This window comes from Trichechus manatus, unplaced genomic scaffold, assembly GCF_000243295.1.
Source record: "Trichechus manatus latirostris isolate Lorelei unplaced genomic scaffold, TriManLat1.0 scaffold00087, whole genome shotgun sequence".
Lineage (NCBI taxonomy): Eukaryota > Metazoa > Chordata > Mammalia > Sirenia > Trichechidae > Trichechus > Trichechus manatus.
Window position 1 is genome coordinate 3,769,304 of NW_004444023.1, and position 24,487 is coordinate 3,793,790.

At 51.6% G+C, this 24,487-nt stretch overlaps 2 protein-coding genes across 3 annotated transcripts; both read right to left on the reverse strand.

Moving 5' to 3' along the window:
* Window positions 1-1,061: 1,061 nt before the first annotated feature.
* On the reverse strand, window positions 1,062-10,929 carry RCN3 (reticulocalbin 3). The gene is made up of 7 exons (XM_004381648.2): window positions 10,921-10,929; window positions 10,294-10,541; window positions 7,578-7,780; window positions 5,762-5,934; window positions 3,883-3,943; window positions 1,505-1,704; window positions 1,062-1,204 (listed from the first exon to the last, which is right to left on the reverse strand). Exons 2-7 carry the CDS (start codon window positions 10,530-10,532, stop codon window positions 1,097-1,099), a joined length of 984 nt encoding a protein of 327 aa, XP_004381705.1. The 5' UTR covers window positions 10,533-10,541; window positions 10,921-10,929; the 3' UTR covers window positions 1,062-1,096.
* Window positions 10,930-11,662: 733 nt separating this feature from the next.
* FCGRT (Fc gamma receptor and transporter) lies at window positions 11,663-24,170 on the reverse strand. Of its 2 annotated transcripts, none has more exons than XM_004381816.2 (7): window positions 24,142-24,170; window positions 23,322-23,408; window positions 21,783-22,034; window positions 21,306-21,581; window positions 13,615-13,884; window positions 12,638-12,754; window positions 11,663-11,980 (listed from the first exon to the last, which is right to left on the reverse strand). In XM_004381816.2, exons 2-7 carry the CDS (start codon window positions 23,392-23,394, stop codon window positions 11,871-11,873), a joined length of 1,098 nt encoding a protein of 365 aa, XP_004381873.1. In that variant the 5' UTR covers window positions 23,395-23,408; window positions 24,142-24,170; the 3' UTR covers window positions 11,663-11,870. The 2 variants fall into 2 exon arrangements, with proteins under 2 accessions (XP_004381873.1, XP_023592047.1); XM_023736279.1 differs by lacking the exon at window positions 24,142-24,170 and adding an exon at window positions 23,796-23,949.
* Window positions 24,171-24,487: the final 317 nt, after the last annotated feature.

Genomic DNA, 24,487 nt, shown 5'->3' on the forward strand with positions numbered 1-24,487 from the left:
CTGTCCCCCTCTCTCTGGATCTCTGTCCCCCTCTCTCTGGGTCTCTGTCCCCCTCTCTCTCTGCCTTTCTGTCTTGTCCCACTAACCAGGAACACCATGGCCTGCCCACAGGCCCTGTAAGGTCTACCCCTGTTCTCTCTGCCCTCACCTCCTATTCCTCCACTTACTCATGGAGCCCCAGACACACTGGCCTCCTCATTGCTCCGCAGACACACAGGGCTTAGTCCTGCTCCAAGGCCTTTGTACTTGCTGTTCCCCAGACCTCCCCTGGCTCGCTCCCTGGCTCTATTTACCAGAGAGTCCATTCACGACCACTCAGTTTTCAGGTCAACCTCACCATCACTTACCCTGTGGCATCTCCTCAGTGTCTTTCACTCTGTGACATGATATTTTTTGTGGATGTGACTATGCTTCCCCAAGCTTGGCGAGGGCAGAGTTTTTTGTCTGGCTTGTTCAGGGTCTAGGCTGGGTCTAGGCTGCACTTTTAATTTTTCTTCCCCAGAACACCCTCGAACCCTGCCAACACCCAGCCCCCTTCTTCAAATGCCCTGACCCCTCCCTCAGTGCACATCTCGGCAACTCCGAGCACGCTCCGCTTCCGGCCCCCAGTTCTTCCCAAGACCGCCGTCCCTGCTCGGAGAGACAGACACACAAACGCAGCCCAGCACTGGATTTTATTGCCTCTCTGACGTTGCTGGGCCGGGCGAGGCCGGGGTGTGTTTCTTGGTCTGGGTGGACTGAGGCTCAGATTTGGAGCTGGTGGGGAAGAGGGGGAGTGGAGGTTCTTGGAGACTGAGCTTTTGGGATGAGGGTCTTTGGGTCTAGGCTGGGAGATTCTGCCAGTGAGAAATGGGTGGGGACTGTCCTCGAGTCTGTGCGAGCTCCTGGTGGGAGGGTGAAGGGTGTCTCTGAGAGATGAACCGGCAGGGAGCCCCCGTGCTGCGTCCACATCCTGCAGCACCTGCAGAGGGGGCTAGCCAGTTCAGAGGGTCGTGACCACTGATGAGGGGCGTGGTTAGAGTGAATGGGGCGCGGTCGTGCCTGAGGGGCGTGGCCATGACTGAGGGGGCTCGAGGCTGTAGTGGGCACATGGCGCTCACAGCTCGTCGTGGGGACGCGTGAGGTCTTCACCGTAGTTGGTGGCCTGGCTGCCCACGAACATGTTCCAGTTACCCAGGATCTCGGCCTTGCTCAGACGGCCGTCCTGCAGAAGGGTCAGAGATCAGCGGGTGATGGGGGGCCTTTAAGATGAGACCCCTCCCTGAATCTAAGTTGGTCCACCAGGTCTCCAAACTCCCTCTCTCTGGGTCTGTCTCTCTCTCTCTCTCTCTCTCTGGGTCTCTGTCCTCCTCTTTCTCTGAGTCTCTGTCCCCCTCTTTCTCTGTCCCCATCTCTCTGGGTCTCTGACCTCCTCTCTCTTTCTTCTGCCAAATAGGCCCAGATCTTGCTTATTTCGGCACACTGGGACTCCCCCATCCCGAGGACACCGGCCCCGTCGGCACACCTTGTCTGTGTCGCTCTCATACAGCAGGTGGTTGGCCTCCACTAGCGGCTGGTCCTGGGCAGGCGGCAGCACCCAGTGGCCCACCTCTTTGCTGTCCAGGTGACCGTCCTTGTTCAGATCCCGGAAATCGCGGAACTGCTCCCGCTCCGTCTGCACCCAAGCGGGCTCTTCCTTCCCCGGCTCCTCTGAGTACAGGTCCGCTGGAGGCAGGAGAGGGGGCAAGATCAGGGGCTGCTCCTGGCCACCCAGACCCGGGGTTCAGACCTGATTCTGGTGCTTCCAGGCCGAGCGCCCTGGGGCAACTCATTCCCCTTATATCGCCTCAGTTTCCTCTTCTGTTTAATTGGGATTAATAACAAAACCACTTACAAACTATCTTTTTAATGACCTTGAAAGAGTGGGTATATGGGATCACACAGTAGACCCTTAATATGAAGATATACGAGTGAAGATTTTTTCTGGCCAGATAACAGGATAAAGCTGTAATTAGAACAGCAGCACCAGCTCATTCCCACAATCTCCTTGAAGATTGTTGGATCCATTGCTGGTGCTGGTGAGATTGTAAAATGGGGCAGCTGTTGAAAAAGACAGTTTGACGGTTTTTCAAAAAATTAAACAGAACTACCATGTTGTTGTTGTTGGGGGCTACAGAGTCGATTCCAACCATAGTCACCCCATGTGACAGGGAAGAACTGCCTCATAGGGTTTTCTTGGCTGTAGTCTTTACAGGAGCAGATTGCCAGGTCTTTCTCCCACGGAGCCTTTGGGTGGATTTGAACCACCAACCTTTAGGTTAGCAGCTGAGAGCTTAGCCACTGTGCCACCAGGGCTCCTTAGAACTACCACATGACCTAGAAATTGCACTCCTAGGTATATACCAAAAGATTTGAAAGCAAGGACTCAAACAGATACTTGCACACCAATGTTCATTGCAGCACTATTCACAATAGCCAAAGGGGGCAAACAATCCACATGTCCATCAACAGACGAATGGATCAACAAAATGTGGTCTATCCACACAATGGAATATTACTCAGCCGTAAAGGGAAATGAAGTCCTGATACATGTCACGACGTGGATGAACCTTGAAAACATCATGCTGAGTGAAAGAACCCTGACACAAAAGGATAAGTATTGCCAACTGTTCCAAGGGGTTGGGGTTGAGAACCACTGGGCTAGAGTAGAGGCCAAGTCCTCACCATGGCCCTCAATGACCTTGTTCCTTCTCTGCCACACTCCCCTTCACTCGCTGGGCTCCAGCCACACTGACCTCCTTGCTGTTCCTCAGACCCGCCAGGCACAGTCCTGCCTCAGGACCTTGGCACTGACTGTTCCCTCTGCCTGGACCACTTCTCCCCAGGCTCCCCCAGCTTGTTGCTTCCTCACTTCATCCTCGTCTCTGCCTCTATGTCATTTTGTCAGGGAGACCCCCCCCACCAATCCCTTTCGATGCCCTCCTGTATTTTTCTCTGTAGTGCCTTACCTCATCTGGTGTGCTATATATGTGGCTGATTGATCTCGCCCCTAGTCTGTCTCCTCCATGAGGGCAGGGACCTTTGTTTGGTTCAAGTCTGTCTCCTCATGGCCCAGAACATTGGGTGGCACACAGCAGGTGCTCAATAACTGTTTGGAGGATGCATGAGCCCAAGAAGCACCTCTCCCCCCACTTTAGAGGGCCAGTACTCTCTTATGGGGTGTGATGGCTAATCGTATGTGTCAGCTTGGCTAGGCTGTGGTTCCAGTTGTTGGCCAAACACTAGTCGAGTTGTTGTCATGGAGTAGTTACGTGTGATTCAATCAGTTGGCCATGGGTAAGCAGATGCCTTCCATAATGTAATGTAATCACTTTCTATAATGTAATGTTCTCACATCTAATGTAATGTAATACAGTCAACTTTCATAATGTAATGTAATGACCTCACATCAAATGTAATGTAATTTAATCACCTTCCATAATGTAATGTAATCACCTTCTACAATACAATTTAGTATAATGTAATCAGTCAGTTGAAGTCATACCAGTGTAGGGTAGATCCTAAACCTAATCATTTCTGAGTTATCAAAAGACCAGAATACACACACACACAGACACGGAAAGACAGACGCCGTGTGAGGATTGTCTACAAGCCAAGGAACGGTAAGGATCACCGGGCAGACACCAGAACCAAGAGAGAGGCCCACAGAACCACAGGAGGAAACACAGCTGAGACCCTGATTCGGACTTCTAGCCTCCAGAACTGTGAGACAATACACTTCCACCCACTGGTGGTATCTGTGATACAGCAGCACTAGGAAACAAGATAGGGTGTTATTCATGGGGCTGCCACCCAGCTCAGGGAAGACGGACATCCTGGGGGAGGGAACTGGGTCCCACTCACCGATGTACTCCTCCACTTGGACGTAGCCATCTTTGTTCTTGTCCAGGTCCTCCATTGTTTCCTGGGGAGAAAGAGGCATTGGGGCTGGGGGTCCATGCCCCTGGATCCCGAGGGCAGCTGTGAGGTTCTCTCAGGGAATCTAGTACTGGGGAAGCCGTGGGGGGCAGGCATTGGAGCAGTCTCAACAGGGCAGAACTGCCCCCAGGGGGCGTTTGGGAAATTTGGGGGTGTCACAATGACTAGAGGCACCACTTGATTTAGTGGGCGGAGGCCGGGGCACCACATGTCCTGCGATGCCCAGGTTGGCCCCACACACAGAGGGCTGTCCTGTGTCCCAACTTTCTCATGCCCCAGCAAACATTCTTGAAGCTGAGAAACCTCTTGATGTTAGCAGAGTGTAGTCCCTAACTCCACCGCTGTCTATCGCTTTGTCGTGGCTTGTGTGTTGCTGGGATGCTGGGAGCTATGGCCACCAGTATTTCAAATACCAGCAGGGTCACCCATGGTGGACAGGTTTCAGCTAAGCTTCCAGACTAACACAAACTAGGAAGAAAGGCCTGGTAATCTAGTTCCAAAAATTAGCCGATGAAAACTCAATGGATCACAGAATATTGTCTGAGACATCAACTTGCTTAATTTGGACATGTCATCAGGAGGGACTGATCGCTGGAGAAGGACATCATGGTTGGTAAAGTGGAGGGTCAGTGAAGGCGAGGGAAGCCCTCAATGTGATGGATTGACACAATAGCCACAGCAGTGGACTCAAACATACCAGTGATCATGAAGATGGCACAGGCTGGGCAATGTTTCATCCTGCTGTACATGAGGTTGCCGAGTCAGGACGGACTTGATGCAACTAACAACACTCAGTTGCCATCAAGGCTATTACGACTCTTAGATACCCTCTAGGACAGACTAGAACTGCTCCATTGGGTTTACAAGGCTGCAATCTTTACAGGAGCAGACTGCCACAGCTTTCTCCCACAGAGCTGTTGGTGGGTTCCAACCACCGACCTTTGGGTTAGCAGTTGAGGGCTTAACCACTGCGCCACCAGGGCTCTGTTTTATGTATGAACACAACGTGGACCATATAAATACATATTCGACACCTCTGCTCTTGGCTTTTTTCTGCACTTCTTGAGCAGAACGGCTCCTGTTTCCCAACTTTCACATTCAAACGTACCCACTCTACGACTGGGCAGTCGTCTGATACTCCTCTATGTCTTCTAGCAAAGTAGAACCCCAACATTTTAGAGCTGATAGATAAAATGCAGAATACTCAATTACATTTGAATTTCAGATGAATGACAGATAATTCTTTAGTATAAGAATGTCCCTCTCAATATCAGTATTGGGGTTCCCTGAGGCACTTCTGAAGGAGCCCTGGTGGCACAGTGGTTAAGAGCTCAGCTGCTAACCAAAAGGTCGACGGTTGGAACCCACCAGCCGCTCCTAGGGAGAAAGACGTGGCAGTCCGCTTCGGTAAAGATCACAGCCTTGGAAACTCTATGGGGCAGTTCTACTTCGTCCTACAGGGTGGCTATGAGTTGGAATCGACGCAACAGCAACAGTTTTTTTTTTTTTTTTGAGGCACTTCTGCGGGAGTTTTCTAAGGGTGGGTTAGGGGCCTGGTCCCAAATGTGATTGCGGGGAGCGAGACAGGAGGCTGGATAAGAGATTAGACTCTGGGGGTTAGGAAGTGGATATGAGAGACGCTGCCCTCCGTATGGTCTGCGTTTGGGGTCTGGGTTCCCCAGGAAAGGCTCTGGAAGGCAGGTGACTGGATCTCCCAAGGTAAGCACTGGGAGGTTAGACCCGGGATCAGAGGCCTGAGAGGGGGTGGGAGGTAGAGAGCTGGGCTTCTTGGGCCCTCACTCACCACAATGACGATGTCCCGCATGTGAGGGAACTCCTCAGGGTGCAGGAAAGCTGTTAGCTCCTCCCGAGTGGCCACTGAATCCTTGTTCTGGTCGGCTGCCTGGAAACGCCGTTCATCCCGGGCCAGCATCTTCTTGTACGTCTCTGCATCCTCCACATCATGAAATTCTTCACCTGTGGAAGGAGGGACCTTGGTGAGATGTGCCTTAATGAAGGTAATAGTGGGCAGGTTAAGAAAGGACGAAGGGGTATAACTAAGGGGGTCAGGGTGGGAGACTTCCACAAAATTAATAATAATTAATATACATATTAATAACGTACATACGTGTGTATTACGAGAAGCCCCGGTGACACGGGGGTTAAACGTTCTGCTGTTAACCGAAAGGTTGGCAGTACAAACCCACCAGCTGCTCTGTGGGAGAAAGATATGGTGATCTGCTCCCGTAAAGATTACAACCTTGGAAACCCTATGGGGCAGTTCTACTCTGTCCTATAAGGTCACTATGAGTCAAAACCGACTCAAGGGCAACAAGTTTTGTGTGTATTATACCAGTTGTCAAGTTGATCCTGACTCCTGGTGACCCCCATGTGTGTCAGAGTAGAACTGTGCTCCACAGGGTTTTCAATGGCTGATTTTCCGGAAGCAGATCACCAAGCCATTCTTCTGAGGTGCTTCTGTGTGGACTTGAACCTCCAACCTTTCCATTTGCAGCTGAGCATGTTAACCATTTGCATCACCCAGGGACTCCTATATGTATAGTAGCTCATTTGTATTCACAGCTTATCATATGCTAAGCGCTTTGCCTACGATATTGCACTGAATTCTCACAAAAGGCAGATAAAGTGGGTTCTTTCATTTATTCTCACTTTATAAAAGAAAACTGACCCCCAGAGAGAGGAAATCACTTGTTCAAGCTCAGTAACAGTGGACTTTAAGTTGACACTGGCCCACTGGACTTCGAAGTCAGTCTAACGCAGTAGGTTATACTGACTCTGATTGCCTGACCAAGAGTTGGGCAAGGGCATTTTACACAGACAGGAACAGCATGTGTGGAGTGTGGGCGTTTGAAGAGCTTGGTGAGTTCAAGGAAACCCTGGGAGATCCACATGGCTAGGGTAGAAAGTGCAGAGAAGGGACTCTCTCCTGGGTGTGCTGGGGAGCCATGGGAGGGCTATGAGCAGGGGAGGGCCAGGGTCAGCTCCAGGTGTAGAAAGAACCATCTAGGGTAGTGTGGGGGTTGGGCTCGAGGGGGAGACTAGAGGCCAAGAAGCCAGGTAGGAGGCTGGGACAACGGTATAGGAGGGAGGGGACAAAGCCTGTGTGGGTCCAGGACTGGGGCTGTGGGACAGAGAAACCAAAATCAAAAACCAAATCCGTTGCTGTCAAGTCAATTCCGACTCACAGGGAGCTACCCTTTAGGACAGCGTAGAACTGCCCCATAGGGTTTCCAAGGAGCGGCTGGTGGATTCAAACTGCCGACCTTTTGGTTAGCAGCTGATCTCTTAACCACTGCACCACCAGGGCGCCGGGGACAGAGAAGAGGGACCAAAAAGAGTTGGGGGCAGGGTAAATCGCTTTGGGGTTCTCAGGATAAGAGGTCAGAGACGACAGAGGCCAGGATGACAGGGCATGGAAGTTAGGTGTTCCTGGTCAAAGATCTGAAGTCCCCCAGTCACAGGGTCGCAGGTCGTGGATACCAGAATAAGAGGCCAGAGGTCAAAGGTCATGGATCCTAGTACTCAGGATGAGGGAATCAAAAAGGTCAGGGTCAACAGTGTGTGTGGCGGGGAGCAGGAGTCGCGGTCTCGCCACCCACCGGGCGCGTAGTGGCCATAGGTGGCGTTGCGCAGCTCCTCCCAGCCCACAAGTCCGTCGTGATCCGTGTCGTACGTGTCCCAGGCTGCGCTCACCGAGTCCCGTATGTGCCGCTGCTGTGTGTGCGCGATCCACGCTCGGAGCTCAGCCAGAGATACCCAGCCGTCCCCGTCCCCAGCACGGTCCATGCGGTCCACGATCCGCCTGCGATCCGGGGGTGGGGCACACGTCAGTCTAAGGCCCCACCCACCCTCATTTAGGCTCCGCCCCTCGCATAGAGCCACGCCCCCACTCCAACACACCCCTATATAGAGCTGAAAAGGCGGTCCACGCTCCGCCAGCAACAGGAGAGGGGCACGTGTCAATCTCAGGGCCGCGCCCACCTCCGGTCCACCTCCCCTCCATCTAGGCTCCGCCCCCAACGCGAACTACACATTTCAAGCATGTGTCCGAAGATACCAAACGGAGGGGTGGGGTGAAGGACCTACGTCAATCCAGGACCACACCCTCTACTCTGGCCCCGCCCCTCGGTCCAGCACGTGCTCTATCCACCTTTCACTTGACTGAATTGGAGTGGGGACAGGGAGCGGAGCACATGTCCCACGCCTGACTCTGAACTCCGACTACCACGGCCAGCCACGCACACACCCTACTTCTCCCTCTCTCAGGCCTCGTCTCCTAAGCTTCGCCCCCTTCCCGGCTCTGCCAGTCTCAGCACGCTCCCCTCCAGCCCCGCCCCGCGCTCCGCCCCGCGCTCCGCCCCGCCCCTTTCCCCTCTTGGCTTCCCCCTCCACCAGGCCTGCCCGCCCTTAAACCTTTGAGCTCCTCTCCCAAACCCTTTGTAGGCTCCGGCCTGCTCCTATGCACCTCCGTGAGCCAATCAAACCCCTCTAGGCCCCGCCTCACGTCTCAACTCCACCCTCGCCTGCCGGCTTCCGAGCCCCTCTTCTCTCCTCTGGCCGCGCCCTGCCACGGTCCTGGCCCTCGCGCAGACGCTAACACGCCCCACAGGGGGGAGTCCTCCCTGTCATCATCCCACAGCCCCCGCTGTCCAGCCCCCAGGGTCGCATCCGAGACGGCTTAGCCCTCCCCGCTCCCGCCCGGTCGCCGCCCTCCTCCCGCGCCGTCTGTCTCTGCCTGGGTCAGTTGGCGGCTGGCCCTGTCCCCAGGACTCACTTCCTTCCCCTGAGGCTGGCAACGTGGTTAAGAGCGTGGGCTCCAGAGCCAGGCATTCTAGGTTCAGATCCCACCGCCCTTACTTGCTAGCTGTGTGACCTTGGACAAGTCACTTAATCTCTCTGTGCCTTGATTCCCCCCTCCGTAAAATAGGGATAGATAATAGTATCCACCCCATGTGGGGATTAAATGAGTTAACCTATGTAAAACACTTAGAACAGTGCCTGGCACTGCAGTAAATGCCTGGCTAAATGTGACCAATGTGATAGGATAACTCTCACTACCCGTCCTCCCCTGACCGCATTCAGGCACAATCTTCCAGGCAGGGAGGTGCAGAGACCTGGTCACCACCCCCACTGTCCCCACCCTGGTCTATCCACCATCATCTCTTCTGTCCTGCCTGGACTATTGCAGTTGCTTCCTCACTGGGCTCCCTGCTTCTCCTTACTCCCCAGTCGGTTCACACACGCAACCAGAGGGATTCTGTTAAAGCCTTAGTCAGCTCATATCCCTCCTCTGCTCAGAACTCTCCTAGGGCACCCTGCTCACTCAGGCGGCCCTGCACGATCTGCTTCCCACTGTTCCCCTCCTTACCTTCCCCCCTCCCCTTTGCTCACTCTGTTCCAGCCACACCAGCCTCGCAGTTCCTCAAATATGTCAGGCCCACTCCTGCATCAAGGCCTTTGCACATACCATTCCCTCTGCCTGGAATGCATCCACATGGCTCAGTTATTACCTTGTCATTGAGGTCACCCCTGAACACTGTTTAAAACTGCAATTTTCCTCCCTCTCCACTTCCTTGCTCTTTATTTTTCTCTAATGCACTCTTGCATTTATATGTACTGTTCTGTCTCCGCCTCTACAATGAAAACTCACGGAGGCAGGGATTTTTGCCTGACTTGTTCACTGCTGGAACTTCAGCACCAGGGCAGGGCCTGGAACACAGCAGGCTCTCAATAAACATTTATGGGATGAATGAGTCGTAGTGGGACTCCAAGAGAGGGGTTCTTGCATTGCCTCCTGCCCTCAGGCCCACTCTGGCTCTGTCTCCTCACACAGGAGTGCACAGGCCCTCTCAGGTTCGCGGGTAGACCCCTCTCAGCCCAGTTCACCCTGGGACTCGGGGCCCAGCCTTTTTTCTGCCCTGGCTGTCCTCTTTACATGCCAAATTTTGTTAGTTTTCACATCAGCCCTATGCCAAGGAATCCTGGTGACCCATTTACAGAGCTGGAAACTGAGGCTCAGAGACAGGAAGTGTCTGGGGAAAAGGAACAAAGAGTGACTGAGGGGACAGGAGCTGAATCCAGATCTTCCTAATTTCAAAGATCATATCTTGAGGCCTCAATTCTTACTTAATTTTGTTTTGCCTGACGAGGGGAGATAGGATTTCGTTACAGGATTCTCACCAACAACCAAGGTCCACTTCATCTCTCCTTCCCGGTCCCTGGCCTCTGTCTCTGCACCAATGCTCCAATCTCTCTCTCTCTGCCACCCCCGCCCCCCACCGCTGCACTCCACTCCCACCCTCATATCACTCCTACCCCAGGCGGGCCTGGCTTTCCTCAGGGCTGAGTTGGTCGAATTCCTTGGCCACTTCCCGTCCCAAGAAAGCCTCATGGTCGTACTGAAAGTTCCCATGGGCGTCGTCATGAGGGGCCTCGCTCAGGGGGGCCGCCTGGTGCACTCTCCCCTGGCCATGAGGGCCTGCGTCAGGAGATGGCTTCCCTTGGGCTCCCGGCCCGAGCAGCAATAGTAGCAGCAGAAATGTCCGTCGCCACATCGTCAGTCCCTGCAGAGGGGCAGAGGCCAGCGATCAGGGGTCAGAGGGAAGAAGACAGGAGGATTTGGGGGGTGAGAGGGTGGAACAGGGCAGGCTGCAAAGTTTTGGCCTCAGGAAGGTCTGAGGACGGGTAAAAGGAGGCGGGGTTCGCACAGGTAAAACTAGCATAGGGATCCTATCTTCTGAGGGAGTCCGTAGGGATCCCAGACCTACAAGTAAGGGGGCTCCACGGTAAGACGTGGTGCACGTCCCACGCAAAATGAGGGCTGGGTTGGGCGGACAGCGAGAGATCAGGCTGACTCCCGGGGATCGCTTCCTATCTGGACGCTGTTCTTGGACCCGAGCCACTCCAAGCCGCCCTTCCTGGGCACCCCTCGCACCCCTTTACCCCGTTATGCAGCCAGGCTTCGCTCTCAACGCACCGCTCGGTGTTCTCCGAAAGATGCCCAGTTCGGCGGCACTCCAGCCTGGCCCCGCCTCCGGCCGCGCAGAAGCCCCGCCCTCCGACCAATGAGCGCTCGCGAGGGCATTGAGAGGCGGGGCCGTGGGCGCCGGGCGGGCCGCGGGCGCCCCCGCCACGTCCACAAAGGAAAGCGCGGCCCGCGAGGCTCGGCCCTGCCCCTTTCCAGGGTTGGCGGGGTAGGCGTCGCCGGAACGGCGCGACCGGAGCGAACTACAACTCCCGGCAGACCTCGGGGCTCCCAGTCCGACTACCTCCAGTTGTCTTGGTCCCGAGGCCTCATGGGAAACGTATTTTTTACCTATGTCCTTTTGTCAGCGTAGTCCAAAACAGACGGGGAGCCAAGGGAGGCAGCCTCTTCCCTCAGAGGAGGAAACCACTCTCTTCTTCTGCTTTATCAAGAGGGATTTTGGTCAAATTCAGCCAAGAACTCCTCAAAATTCCTGACAAAAGCGTAGGCACTCAATTTGTGGAAATTATGAATGAAAATTGTGTGACCTGGTATATAAAATTGTCAGATTCCACATGACTAGTTAGCTGCAGGTGAGATTTGAAGCCCAGGTCTTCCACCACGTTCATTCCCCCTTCTCCCCCCCTCCGCCCCCCTCGCCCATTCCTGTACACTCCCTGCCTGAAAACTTGAAATGATGAGAACACAATCAATTCAGGTCGAAAATCATATTATATGTGGAAGTGGAAAAGAGCTATATATATCAAGAGGGGAAACTGAGGCAGGCCACAGGAAGACGGGTCCAGAGGGAGGACATTGGGCCCGGACTCCTTCTGGAGGCTCAGAGATGCCAGGATTCCATCCTGAGGTCGCACAGCATGAAAGGGCCCCCACGACATTAGGTGGTGGCAACCAGAATGGAGGCTACTCAGGCAGTGTCTGCGAATGCATTTGTATCCTGCGAGTCAGCCTCCTGGGGGAGGCCAGGAGTGGGTAGGAGGACCCCGACATCATCAGCACCAAGGGAGATCCAGGAGACTGAGGAGAAAGGAATAGGGGGTCATCAGACCGTGAGACCTTCCCTCTGTCCACCCCTCCTCCATGTTCTTTCTCTCTGAGTTTCTGTCCCCCTCTCTCTGGGTCTTTATATGCCTCTCTCTGGATCTCTGTCCCCTTCTCTCTAGGTCTTTGTCCCCCTCTGTATCTCTGTCCGTCTCTCGGTCTCTGTCCCTCTCTCTTTGGGTCTCTGTCCCCCTCCCTCTGGGTCTCTGTCCCCCTCTGTATCTCTGTCCTTCTCTCTCAGTCTCTGTCACCCTCTCTCTGGATCTCTGTCACCCTCTCTCTGGATCTCTGTCCCCTTCTCTCTGGGTCTCTGTCCCCTTCTCTCTAGGTCTCTGTCCTCCTCTCTCTGGGTCTCTGTCCTCTTGTCTCTAGGTCTCCATCCCACTCCCTCTCTGGGTCTTTGTCCCCGTCTCTCTTTGGTCTCTGTCCCTGAGTCTCTGTCCCTCTATGGGTCTCTGTATGGCTCTCTCTGGGTCTCTGTCCCTTTCTCTCTGGGTCTCTGTCCCCCTCTGTATCTCTGTCCCTCTCTCTCTCGGTCTCTGTCCCCCTCTCTCTGGGTCTCTGTCCCCTTCTCTCTGGTCTTTGACCCCTCCGGCCCCCCTCTCTGAGGCTTCTCCTCTTCCTGCCCCACACCTGGCAGCCCCATCCTAATCCTCCTCCACAGCAGAGCTCCTCCCGTCACTGCCGCCGTGAGCAGCAAGAGGCCGATGACGATCCCAACCACAGGTACCGCGGACCTGGCTGGTGATTCTGCAGCCAGAGAAGGTATAAGTTGGTGAATGAAGTCCCCACCTCCACCCCAGGAGTCAGGACAGGGAACTGGGGGTTCCCATACCTCCCAGCCAGAGAGCCCTGACCAAGTGTCTGGGGGTGGGACTGAGCAGAAGAAAGGCATCAGGGGATGGCCTAGGCTTGGGCAGAGGGTCCCCAGGTTGGATGGAAGAACCAGCCGTAGCAAGAGGAATAGTGGTGAGACTTGCCAAGGGACCTGTTGTGTTCCGACTCGGAGGACGGGCAGGCACAGAGCAGTAGAATGTCAGACTCAGGGAGGGCTGGCAGTAGCAAGGCAGTAGATGGTCAGTCTCGGCAAGGATTGGCAGAAGCAGACAATGATTGGTCAGACTCCATGAAGACCAGCAGCAGCAGGATGGAAGGTGATTTAGCTTCAGGGAGGACCAGCAGCAGTGGGGCTGAAGGTGGCCAGACTCAGAGAGGACTGACTATAGTGGTCAACAGGTGGTCAGACTCAATGGGGCCCAGCAGCAGCAGGGTGGAAGACAGTCAGACTTGGGGAGGACAAGCAACACAGGACAGGCTGTCAGGCTCTGGTAGAATTGCAGTAGCTGGACACAAGGCAAGGGGCCCTGGTGGAGCAGTGGTTAAGTGCTCAGCTGCTAACTGGTTCAAACCCACCAACCACTCTGCAAAAGAAAGACCTGGTGATCTGCTTCTGTAAAGACTACAGCCTTGGAAACCCACTGGGGCAGCTCTACTTGGTCCTATAAATTTGCTATGAGTTGGAATCAACTCGATGGCAGTGGGTTTGGGGAACAAGGCAGTCAGACTCAGGAAAACCTGCTGCAGCAGTGGGCCACCCAGTGGGAGCTCACCCAGCTCCACCGTGAGGGGCTCCGCCAGCCCCGCGTGCTGCACGACGCAGCAGTAGTGGTGTTCGTCACCACTTTTGACTTGTAGTGATGACCAGGCATGGAAGGAGCCGTCGCCATTGGGGCCCTGGTCACCCTCCCCAGTGCCGGCTGCCAGACCGTTCCGGAGGAATCGCAGCTGCAGCTCCGGGGGGAAGAAGGAGAAGGCGCTGCAGGTGAGGACGGAGAGGCCGGGGCTGCTTGGTCGGGCCTTCAGGCGCATGGAGGGTGGTTCTGCAAGACAGACAGACAGACAGGCCTGAGCACCAAGCCCATGGACTCTCAGGGCTCGGCTCAGGGCAGGGCTGGATAGGGACAGAGAGGCCCCCCATTCCTTCCACCACACCTAGCGGACCCTGCCACTGGGCTAAGCCTGCAGGACATAGTTGGGTAAGGGGGAAGCCTTTCCAGGGGAACGGACACCTATCTAACCTACAGGTTTCTCCCTCAGGACCCCATCTCTCATCCTTTCCTTCCTTCCATCGACATATTAAAAAAACAAAAACCAAACTCGTTGCCGTCGAGTTGATTCTGACTCATAACAACCCTATAGGACAGAGTAGAATTGCCCCACAGGGTTTCCTAGGCTGTAATCTTTACAGAAGTAGACTATCACATCTTTCTCCCACGGAGCGGCTGGTGCTTTCGAACTGCTGATCTTTCAGTTAGCAGCCGAACGCTTAACCACTGCACCACCAGGGCTCTTTGGATACAAGGTAAATATATATAAATCAATAGCATTCCTATAAATTAGCTACCAATCAACAACCAACCCATTGCCATTGAGTCAATTCCAACTCACGGTGACCCCATGAGTTACGGAGTAGAACTGCTCCATAGGGTTTTCTTGGCTGTAAACTCTTTTTTCCATGGTGCTGCTTGGTGGGTTCAAACCACCAACCTTTAGGTTAGTAGCCAACCGCAAACCTTTTGCACTACCCAGAGTCCTCAAATTACCTACAAACAATTGGAAAATAAATTTTTTTAATACCATTTACAGTAGCATCAAAAAATATCAAACGTCAAAAGATACTTAGGAATAAATAGAACTAAAGATGTGTAAGACCTCCATACTGAAAACTACAAAATATTACTGAGAAAAATTAAAGAAGAACTAAAGAAATGAAAGAATACAACATGTTAGTCGATTAGAAGATTTAATATTGTTAAGATGTCAATTCTCCCCATATTGATCTATCGATACAATTCAATCACAATCAAAATTCCAACAAGATTATTTTTGGTGGAAATCAATAAGCATAATTTCAAAACATATACAGAAATGCCAGGGCCCTGGTGGCACAGTGGTTGAGAGCTTGGCTGCTAACCAAAATGTCGGCAGTTCACATCCACCAACCACTCCTTGGAAACTCTATGGGGCAGTTCTACTTGGTCCTATAGGGTCACTATGAGTCAGAATAGACTCAATGGCAATGGGTTTGGTTTTTTATATAGAACTGCAAATGTCCTAAAATAACCAAGGCAATATTTAAGAAGAAAAATAATGTGCAGGGGAGGGGCGGAGTCAGCTCTAGGTATGCAAAGACCTATTTGGAGCTGAGCTCCGTTGTGGAATGGGTTGGAGGGGAGAGACAGGTGGCTGGGCGGGGGCTGGTCTTTGTAACAAATGATACTGGGTCAACTGGATATCCATAGGGGAGAGAAATGAACCTGACCCCCCACCTCACACTATATACAAAAATTAAGTTGAGATGGATCATACAGCTAAATGGAAGTGCACACGCCACCCAGAAAATTTTCTGGCCATAAAAATTGAACCAGAATCTGATCAAGTCTCTAGATACGGCTGCTAGCTTGCAGGATAAACAGGAGACAGAGGACCATGTTCAGCAACACCACAGGAATGCAAACAGTAAAATCCCGCCTGATGGAAGCTCAATAGGAAAAATGACTCACTTTCTTCAAAGCAAAAATTGCAAGGAAAAAAAATAAATGATTTAAAGAAGCCTATACATTAAAAGACAATGAAGATGGTGCACGTTAAAATCACTGAATTGCACACATAAAAATGGTTGAAATAGCATATGTTTTGTTACATATATATACTCTACCACAATTTAAAATAAAAACAACCTAAAAAAACTAATGTCCACGTCTGTGTTCAAGGTGAACAACTTTTCACAACCAGCAAAAAAAAAAAAAAGACACTGAAGAGACAGATGAATAAGTGCATGGATAAACAAACTGTGGCACATCCATACCATGGAATATTATTCAGTGATAAAAAGAAATGCTCCATCATGCCACGAAACGACATGGAGGAATCTGAAATGCATGTTGCTAAGTGAAACCCTCAATCGGATGAGCTGACACAATGGCCACAGCTATAGACTCAAACATACCAAAGATCATGAGGATAATGCAGGACTGGGTAACGTTTCATTCTATTGTATGTAAGGTCGCCATGAATTGGAGCCAACTTGGCAGCAACTAACAGCAAAACAACAGTGAAAGAAGCCAGTCTGAAAAGGCTACATACTGTATGTTTCCAACTATATGACACTTTGGAAAAGGCAAAACTATAGAGGCAATATAAAGATCAGTGGGTGCCAAGAGTTGGGGAAGTAGAGGGGAGGGGTGAACAGATGGAGCTCAGGACATTTTTAGGGCAGTGAAACTTCTGTATGATACTGTTAATTGGCGGACATCTGACATTAAGCATTTGTCAAAACCCGTAGGACTGTTTCTGGAGCCATGGAGGTTAGATGAACCCCTAAAACTATTGCCCTAAAATAATCTTTAAACCTTAAACCAAAAATATCTCGCTCTTCTTAAAACTAAACAATAATTCAGTTTAACTGGTAAAGAATGTCTGCCTTGAGCATTATGCTCTTTTAAGAACTATCTCTATGGGAGCAAATTGACAACAGCCAACTCGAAAGATTAGATGAACCTTAAGGGCACTGAGTTTATGTTAAAGGGGGAGGAGCAACTCAGAAACGGAGGGTAAGAATGGTTGCCTAACTCAAAGAATGTAATCAATGTCACTGAATTCGACATGTAGAAGCTTGAACTGGTTTTTGCTGTGTATTCTCAATAGCAACAACAAAAGAAAACGATTAAGAGAAAAAAAAAGTCTGTACAACACAAAGAGCGAACCGTAATCAGCACTAGGTTGTCGTTAGTTGCTATTCAGGCGATTCTGACTCAAGCTGTCCCTGTGCGTGCAGAGCAGAACTGCCCTGTAGGTTTTCAAGGCTGTGACCTTTCTGAAGCAGATCGCCAGGTCTATCTTCCGAGGCGCTTCTGAGTAGGTTTAAACCACCAAACTTTTGGCAAATAGTTGAGTGCTGAATGGTTTGCACCACCCAGAGACTCAGTGCAAACCGTGGACCCTAGTTAATAATAATGTATCAACATTGGTTCATTAGTTGTAACAAATGCACCACTCTAATGCAGGATGTTAAGGAGCCCAGGTGGAGCAGCATGGTTAAGCACTCGGCTGCTAAGTGAGAGTTGGCAGTTCAAACCCACCAACGGGTCCTCAGGAGAAAGATGTGGCAGTGTGCTCCCATAAAGATTGCTACTGTTGTTAGGTGCCATCGAGTTGGTTCTGACTCAGCGACCCTATGCACACAACAGAACGAAACACTGCCCAGTCCTATGCCATCCGCACAATTGTTGTGCTTGAGCCCATTGTTGCAGCCACTGTGTAGATCCATCTCATTGAGGGTCCTCTTTTTCTTTCATCATCCTCTGACCTCGGTTCCTAGAAAGTGAGATTACAGCCTTGGAAACCCTATGGGGCAATTCTACTCTGTCCTATAGGATCACTATGAGTCAGAATCGACTGGACGGCAACGGGTTTGGTTTTGTTAATGCAAGATGTTAACAAAGAGACACTGTGTGCAGGAGGGACAATGGGTATATGTGAACTCTCTGTACTTTCTGCACGATTTTTCTGAAAACCTAAAACTATTCCAAAGGACGAAAATCTGTTAATTAAAAAAGAAAAGATACCTGGAAACCTACAGATCAAAAGACACTGAAGAGGGAACACAACAGAGTCCCTGATGGAACAGAAGAAAAGTGGGGTGCAAAACTCAAATTCTAGTAAAAAGACCAGACTTAATGGTTTGATTGAGACTGGAGGACCCTGGAAGACATGGCCCCCAGACTCTCTGTTAGCCCAAAACTAAAACCATTCCCGAGGCCAACTCTTCAGACAAAGATTAGACTACACTATGGGACATAAAATGATACTCGTAAAGCATGTGCTTCTTAGCGCAAGTAGATACGTGAGACTAAATGGGCAGCTTCTGTCCAGAGGCGGGATGAGAAGGCAGAGAGGGCCAGGAGCAGTTGAATGGGCACAGGAAATGAGGGGTGGAAAGGAGGAGCGTGCTGTCACAGTTTAGGGAAATCAACTAGGGTCACGTAGCAATGTGCGTATAATTTTTGTATGAGACACTAACTTGAATTATAAACTTTCACTTAAAGCGCAGCAATAAAAAAATAAAGACACTGAACAGACAGAGAAACTAATTGAAATCTGCGGACCTCAGGTGGGTCCTGATTGAAACAAAAAAAAAACACACATACGTTTATAAGACAATCAGGGAAATGCAAACAGGCACTGAATACCTAAGGACATGAAGGAATTGTAGTTAATTATTTATTTGTAGGTGTAATAAATGTGGCGGTGGTGGTGGTGGTGTTGGGTGCCGTCGAGTTGATTTTTGACTCATAGTGACCCCCATGTGACAGAGTAGAACTGTTCCATAGGGTTTTCTAGGTTATAAGCTAAGGGAGGGAGAAGTGGTGGTGCAGTGGTTAAAATGCTTTGCTGCTAATCAAAAGGTCAGCAGTTTGAGCAAGATACAGCAGTCTGCTTCAGTAAAGACTACAGCCTTGGAAACCCTATGGGGCAGTTCTACTCTGTCCTATAGGGTTGCTATGAGCTGGCATAAGAAAATAAAAATCCTCACAACTGGACCAATAAGCAACATCATGATAAACAGAAAAAATACTGAAATTGTCAAGGATTTCATTTTATTTGGATCCACAATCAACGCCCATGGAAACAGCAGTCAAGAAATCAAATGATGTATTGCATTGGGCAAATCTGCTGCAAAAGACCTCTTTAAAGTGTTAAAAAGCAAAGATGTCATTTTGAGGAATAAGGAGGCATGGCTTGGTGCCTGAGCCAAGCCATGGTGTTTTCAATCGCCTCATATGCATGTGAAAGCTGGACAATGAATAAGAAAGACCAAAGAAGAACTAATGCCTTGGAATTAAGGTATTGGAGAAGAATATTGACTACACCATGGACTGCCGGAAGAACAAACAAGTCTGTCTTGGAAGAAATACAGCCAGAGTGCTCCTTGGAAGGGAGGATGGCGAGACTTCCTCTCACATATGGAATCAACTCGACAGCAGCGGGTTTGGTTTTGGTTTAATCATAAGGGAGCAGATTGCCAGGTCTTTCTCCTGAAGAGCCGCTGGGTGGGTTTGAAATGCCAACCTCTCCATTAGCAGCCAAGCGCTTAACCATTGTGCCACCAGGGCTCCAGATGGAGGTGTGGTGGTTATTATCTTCTTTTTAATGCTCTAACCCAATAGTTACATACTGTAGTATTTATAGAGGAAATAGTCTGGTGTCTGGAATTCACCGAAGCTGAGTCTGAGGTGGAATAAGGAAGTGGGTGAGAATTTGGGTGATATACGAATAACCATGAGTTCATCATGGTTGAAGGTCAGTGATGGGGATTCATGGGGAGGATCATTATCCTATACTCTCTGCTTGTGTGTGGTTTGAAATTTTCCATAATTAAAAACAAAAGGGAAAAATAAAAGGAAACTACCCGGTTAGGTCCCAACTTCTCCTTTGCAGTATTTGGAATGAATATTTAGGCCGCTCTCCATTAGACATCTGTCTTTCCCAGCAGCCTGGGAGCCGTGGGAGGGTAAACATGGCGTCCCTTCCTTCTCTTTGCCCAGGGCCTGGAATGACCCTTCCCCACCCCTATGTGCCCCCATAACTGACCTTCAACCATAATCAACCCATGGTTATTCGTATTACACCCAAATCTTCACCTGGTAATTCCCCACCCCACCTCAGACTAAGCTTCTTCAGTAAATACCAGACACAGAATATTTCATCTGTAAATACTTCAGTAACTCTTATCAGGTAAACCAGTTGCTGTTGAATTGATTCTGGACACCCCATGTGTGTCAGAGTAGAACTGTGCTCCATAGGATTTTCAATGGCTGATTTTTTGGATGTAGATTGCCAGGCCTTTCTTCTAAGGCACCTCTGGGTGGACTCAAACTTCCAACCTTTTGGTTAGGACCACCCAGAGACTTCTCTACTCAGTAAGGGCACTTAAAATTAATACCACAAAACCATCATCATACCCACAAATGACCCATTGCTGCTGAGTTGATTCCGACTCACAGCGACTCCATGTGTTACACAGTAGAACTGCTCCATTAAGTTTTCTTTTCTTTTTTGTGCTTTAGGAGTAAATTAGTTTCTCATTCAACAATGTATAAGCAAATTGTTTTGTGACATTGGTTGCAATCTCCACAATGTCTGAACACTCTCCCCTTCTCCACCTTGGGTTCCCCATTTTCATTTGTCCAGTTTTCCTGTCCCTTCCCTGCCTTCTCATCTTTGCTTTTGGACAGGTGTTGCCCATTCGGTCTCGTATACTTGATTGAACTAAGAAGCACGTTCCTCAAGCGTGTTACTGTTTGTTTTATAGACCTGTCTAATCTTTGGCTGAACTGTGAACTTTGGGAGTGACTTCAGGTCTGAGTTAAAAGGGTGTCTGTCCCTAAGGTTTTCTTGGCTGTAAACTTTGAAGAAGGAGCCCTGGTGGTGCAGTGGTTAAGCACTTGCCTGCTAATGGAAAGGTTGGTGGTTGGAATCCACCAGCTGCTCCGCCGGAGAAAGATGTGGCAGTCTGCTTCCGTAAAGATTATAGCCTAGAAAACCCCATGGGGCAGTTCTACTCTGTCCTATAGAGTCACTATGAGTTGGAATTGACTCAACGGCAATGGGTTTGGTTTGGTTTTAATCTTTAAGGAAGCAGATGGCCAGGCTTTTCTTCTGCAGCACCAGTGGGTGGGTTCAAACTACCAACCTTTTGCTTATTTGCTGTGGTTGCTGTTTGCACCACCCAGGAACCTTACACCTACAATTACTTAATCATAATTCCTTAATGTCATCAGTCAGTTCATGCTCACTCAGCCAACGTTTGTTGGATGAATGGAGGCCTGGGGGCCTCTGGGAAGGAACAGCTGAGTTGAGGGAAGGCTTCTCAGGGTAGGTGATATTCAGCCTGTGCCTTGAAAACTAAGTAGGGTTGGAACATGTGGAGAAAGGCACGAACAGTGTTCCAGGCCAGGGGAACCGCATGAGCAGAGGCTCAGAGGAAGGACTCTGCTTAGACAAGGAATGGCCAGTTGGGCGTGGGGCTTGAGTGTAGACTCTGATGGACAGGTGGAGACAAGTGAAGCTGAAAGGGTCTGATGAGATCATTAAAGGCAGGAACTGGGACTCTGTGCTGGTGGCCCGGGGCAGCCCTGGGAGGGCTGTGAGCAGGGGAGGCCAGGAGGCCTGGCAGGAGGAATGGGCCATGGTCAGGGGAGAGAGTGGAACAAGTGAGAGCGATTCAGGGGCTCCTCACCCTTCCACTCGAGGTTCCCGCGACCCCTCTCCAGGTGGCCCAGCAGCCGCTGAGGACAGGAGCTGAGCAGGAAGACCCTCTCCTTGTTGACGGCTTCAGCCTGTTTCCTCCACTGGCTACTGATGGTGTCAACTTCAGGCCAGTCGCCACTCCAGTTGCCCGCCTTGGGATCGAAGGTCATGAACTCCTCACCATTCAGGGCAAACTTGGCCGTGGGCACCGAGACGTTGCCTGGTCCCAACTCACAGCCCAGCAGACCCTGCAGGGTCTGGGAATCTGGGGGACCACATGCAGGTGAGTGGAGTCCAGGCATCCAGGCCCCCAACCTCTCCAACCCAGACCCAGGAATCCAGACCCCCCCAGGTCCCCTCCTCCCTCAGATCCAGGAGTCCAAGCCCCCAGCTCCCTCCTCCCTCAGACCCAGTAGTCTAAGCCCCTGACCCCCTCCTCACTCAGACCCAGCAGTCCAGGCCTTACCTCCTCCACCCAGGACTTTGAGAGCTTCAAGGAAGAGCTTCTCCTTGTTCCTCAGGTCGGTTGTCTCTTTCTCCCAATACCAGGGCACCTGGTTTTCCCAGACCCATGCCCCGCATGGCTCGGCCTCGGCCCGCAGGTTATTGTAGCTCAGGTACTGCTGTGGGCCCAGCCAGCCCGATACCCAGAAGGCAGGAGTCCCAGGGGTAGGGGAGGATACAGCGGTGAGGTGGTACAGGAGGGAGAGATGGCTGTCTGCCGGAGAGAGACAGGAGACAGACGTGAAGAGAGCACAAAGAAATGGGGCAGGGGCCTAGGCTAGCAGTGGGACAGAGACCCAGAGACAGAGGGGAACAGACCCAGAGTGAGGGGGACAGAGACCCAGTGTGAGGGGGGCAGAGACCCAGAGTGAGGGGGGCAGAGACCCAGAGAGAGAGGGGGACAGAGACCCAGAGAGGAATGGACCCAGAGAAAGGGGGACAGAGACCCAAAGAGAGGGGGACAGAGACCCACAATGAAGGGGACAGAAACCCAGAGAGAGAAGGAGACAGAGACCCAGAGAGAGGGGACAGAGACCCAGAGAGAGAGGTGGACAGAGACCCCGGGTGGGGGGACAGAGACCTAGAGAGAAAAGAAAAAAAGATCAGAGAAAGAGAGAGGAGCAGAGACCCAAAGAGAGAGGGGGGAAGAGACCCAGAGAGAAAAGAACAAGGACCCAGAGAGAGAGGGACAGAGACCCAGAGAGAGAGGGAACCAACACCCAGAGAGGGAGGGGGACAGAGACCCAGAGAGAGAGGGAACAAACACCCAGAGAGGGAGGGGGACAGAGACCCAGACAGAAAAGAACAAGGACCCAGAGAGAGAGGGGGACAGAGACCCAGAGAGAAAAGGAAAGAGACTCAGAGAGAGAGGGACAGAGACCCAGAGAGAAGAGGACAAGAACTCAGAGAGAGAGGGACAGAGACCCAGAGAGAAGAGGACAGGAAGCCAGAGAGAGAGGGGGACAGAGACCGGGGGGTGGAGGGATAGTGACCCAGAGAGAGGAGGACAGAGACCCTGACAGAAAGGGACAGAGACTCGGGGTGGGGGGGAGGGGGGACAGTGGCCCAGAGAGAGAGAGAGGGAATAGAGACCCAGAGAGAGGGGGGCAGAGACCCAGAGAGAGGGGAACAAAGATTTAGAGTGCGGGAGGAGAGTGACCCAGAGAAAGGACAGAGATCCAGAGAGAGAGAGAGACAGAGATCCAGATAGAAAGGGACAGAGACTCGGGGGCGGGGGAGAGGGACAGAGAGGACAGAGATCCAGAAAGAGGGGGACAGAGACCCAGAGAGAGAGAGGGGAACTGAGACCCAGAGAAATGGACAGAAATCCTGAGAACTGTAAGAGGTGGCTCCCAGTCGCAGAGGCCAAGGGAAGAGAAAGTGATAAACAATGTTGAAAGCGGGGAGAGTACAGGTTTCTACTGAAAACCCAGATTTCGCTGGCTGGGCTTCTTTGCCAGCGCTTGTCTATCCTCGGCCGCCCTCCCCGTTTGCCCCTCACCTGCACCCAGCGTCCCAGGCAGAAAGAGCAGCAGCACACGGAGCCCCCAGGGCCGTGGTTCGCTGACCCTCATCCTGAGCCGGAGCCCTGGCGGAAGGAGGCGGGTTACTAATCCGCCCTTCCCCTTCCTTCCCTGGACCCGCGGGCGGCCCAGGACCCGGGCCGCTGGGGCTGGGTCGGCGGGCTCGGTCAGGAGGGTGACAGATTCTTATTAAAAAAAAAAAAAAAAAAATCCTTCCTCCTTCGTGAACTTTCACCCCTTAATTTGATCCCGGTTGGTTAATTAATTACAGAACATGGATAGCTGAGATTCCAGTCGCAGAGCTCAGCCTGGCCCTCTTCCGTCCGACCCGGGAGTCCAGGCCTCCTCCTCCCTCAGACCCGGGAGTCCGAATCCCCAGCCCCCTTCTCCCTCAGACCCGGGAGTCTGGGCCCACGGTCGCCTCCCTCGCCTGCCCCCCAGTCCCAGCTCACGGCAGCCACGTTCGCTTCCCGCCTGCGTCCTGGCCGGCTCCCGTGACTGAAGACCCCAGTTCCTCCTACATCCTGTCCGGAGACTGTTCCCTAACCCCAAGAATATCCAACCACGCCCCCCAGCTGCAGGGCACACCCCAGCCCTCCGCCCAGCTTCTCCTCTGGTGTTTTTCTCTGCCTCTCTTGAAACTTTTGTTTTTTTTCTTTTTTTTTTCTTTTGTCTCTTTCTCTGTTGCTGCTAGGTTTTTTTATTCCGAGGGTGTCAGCCACCCAGAGAATCTAGTGGGACCGGAACCCAACACTATCGGAGTCCAAAATGTAGCGGCCTCTGTGGGCCCCTTCTTACCTCATTGTGCCGCTCACCCCCCACCATGGCCTTCACAAGCTTCTGCCATGAAGAAAGTTCTCGAAATATCCTACTTCCCCGTTGGGGCCTTCCTGGAAGCATCCCCTTAACTGCTTCTCCTGTGTTTTTTAATGCCCTTCGGGCCTTGCCTTAAACCACAACATCCCAACACACTGTCCTCATGCGTACAGCCCCCTCCTCATCACCCACCACACCCCCTACTCTTGCTATAATGCTTCCACTCATTTTTTTAATTGTGGTAAAATACACATAAGATTTACCATTAGTGACATTTAGCTCGTTCACGATGTTGTGCAACCACCATGACTATCTAGTAGTTCCAGAA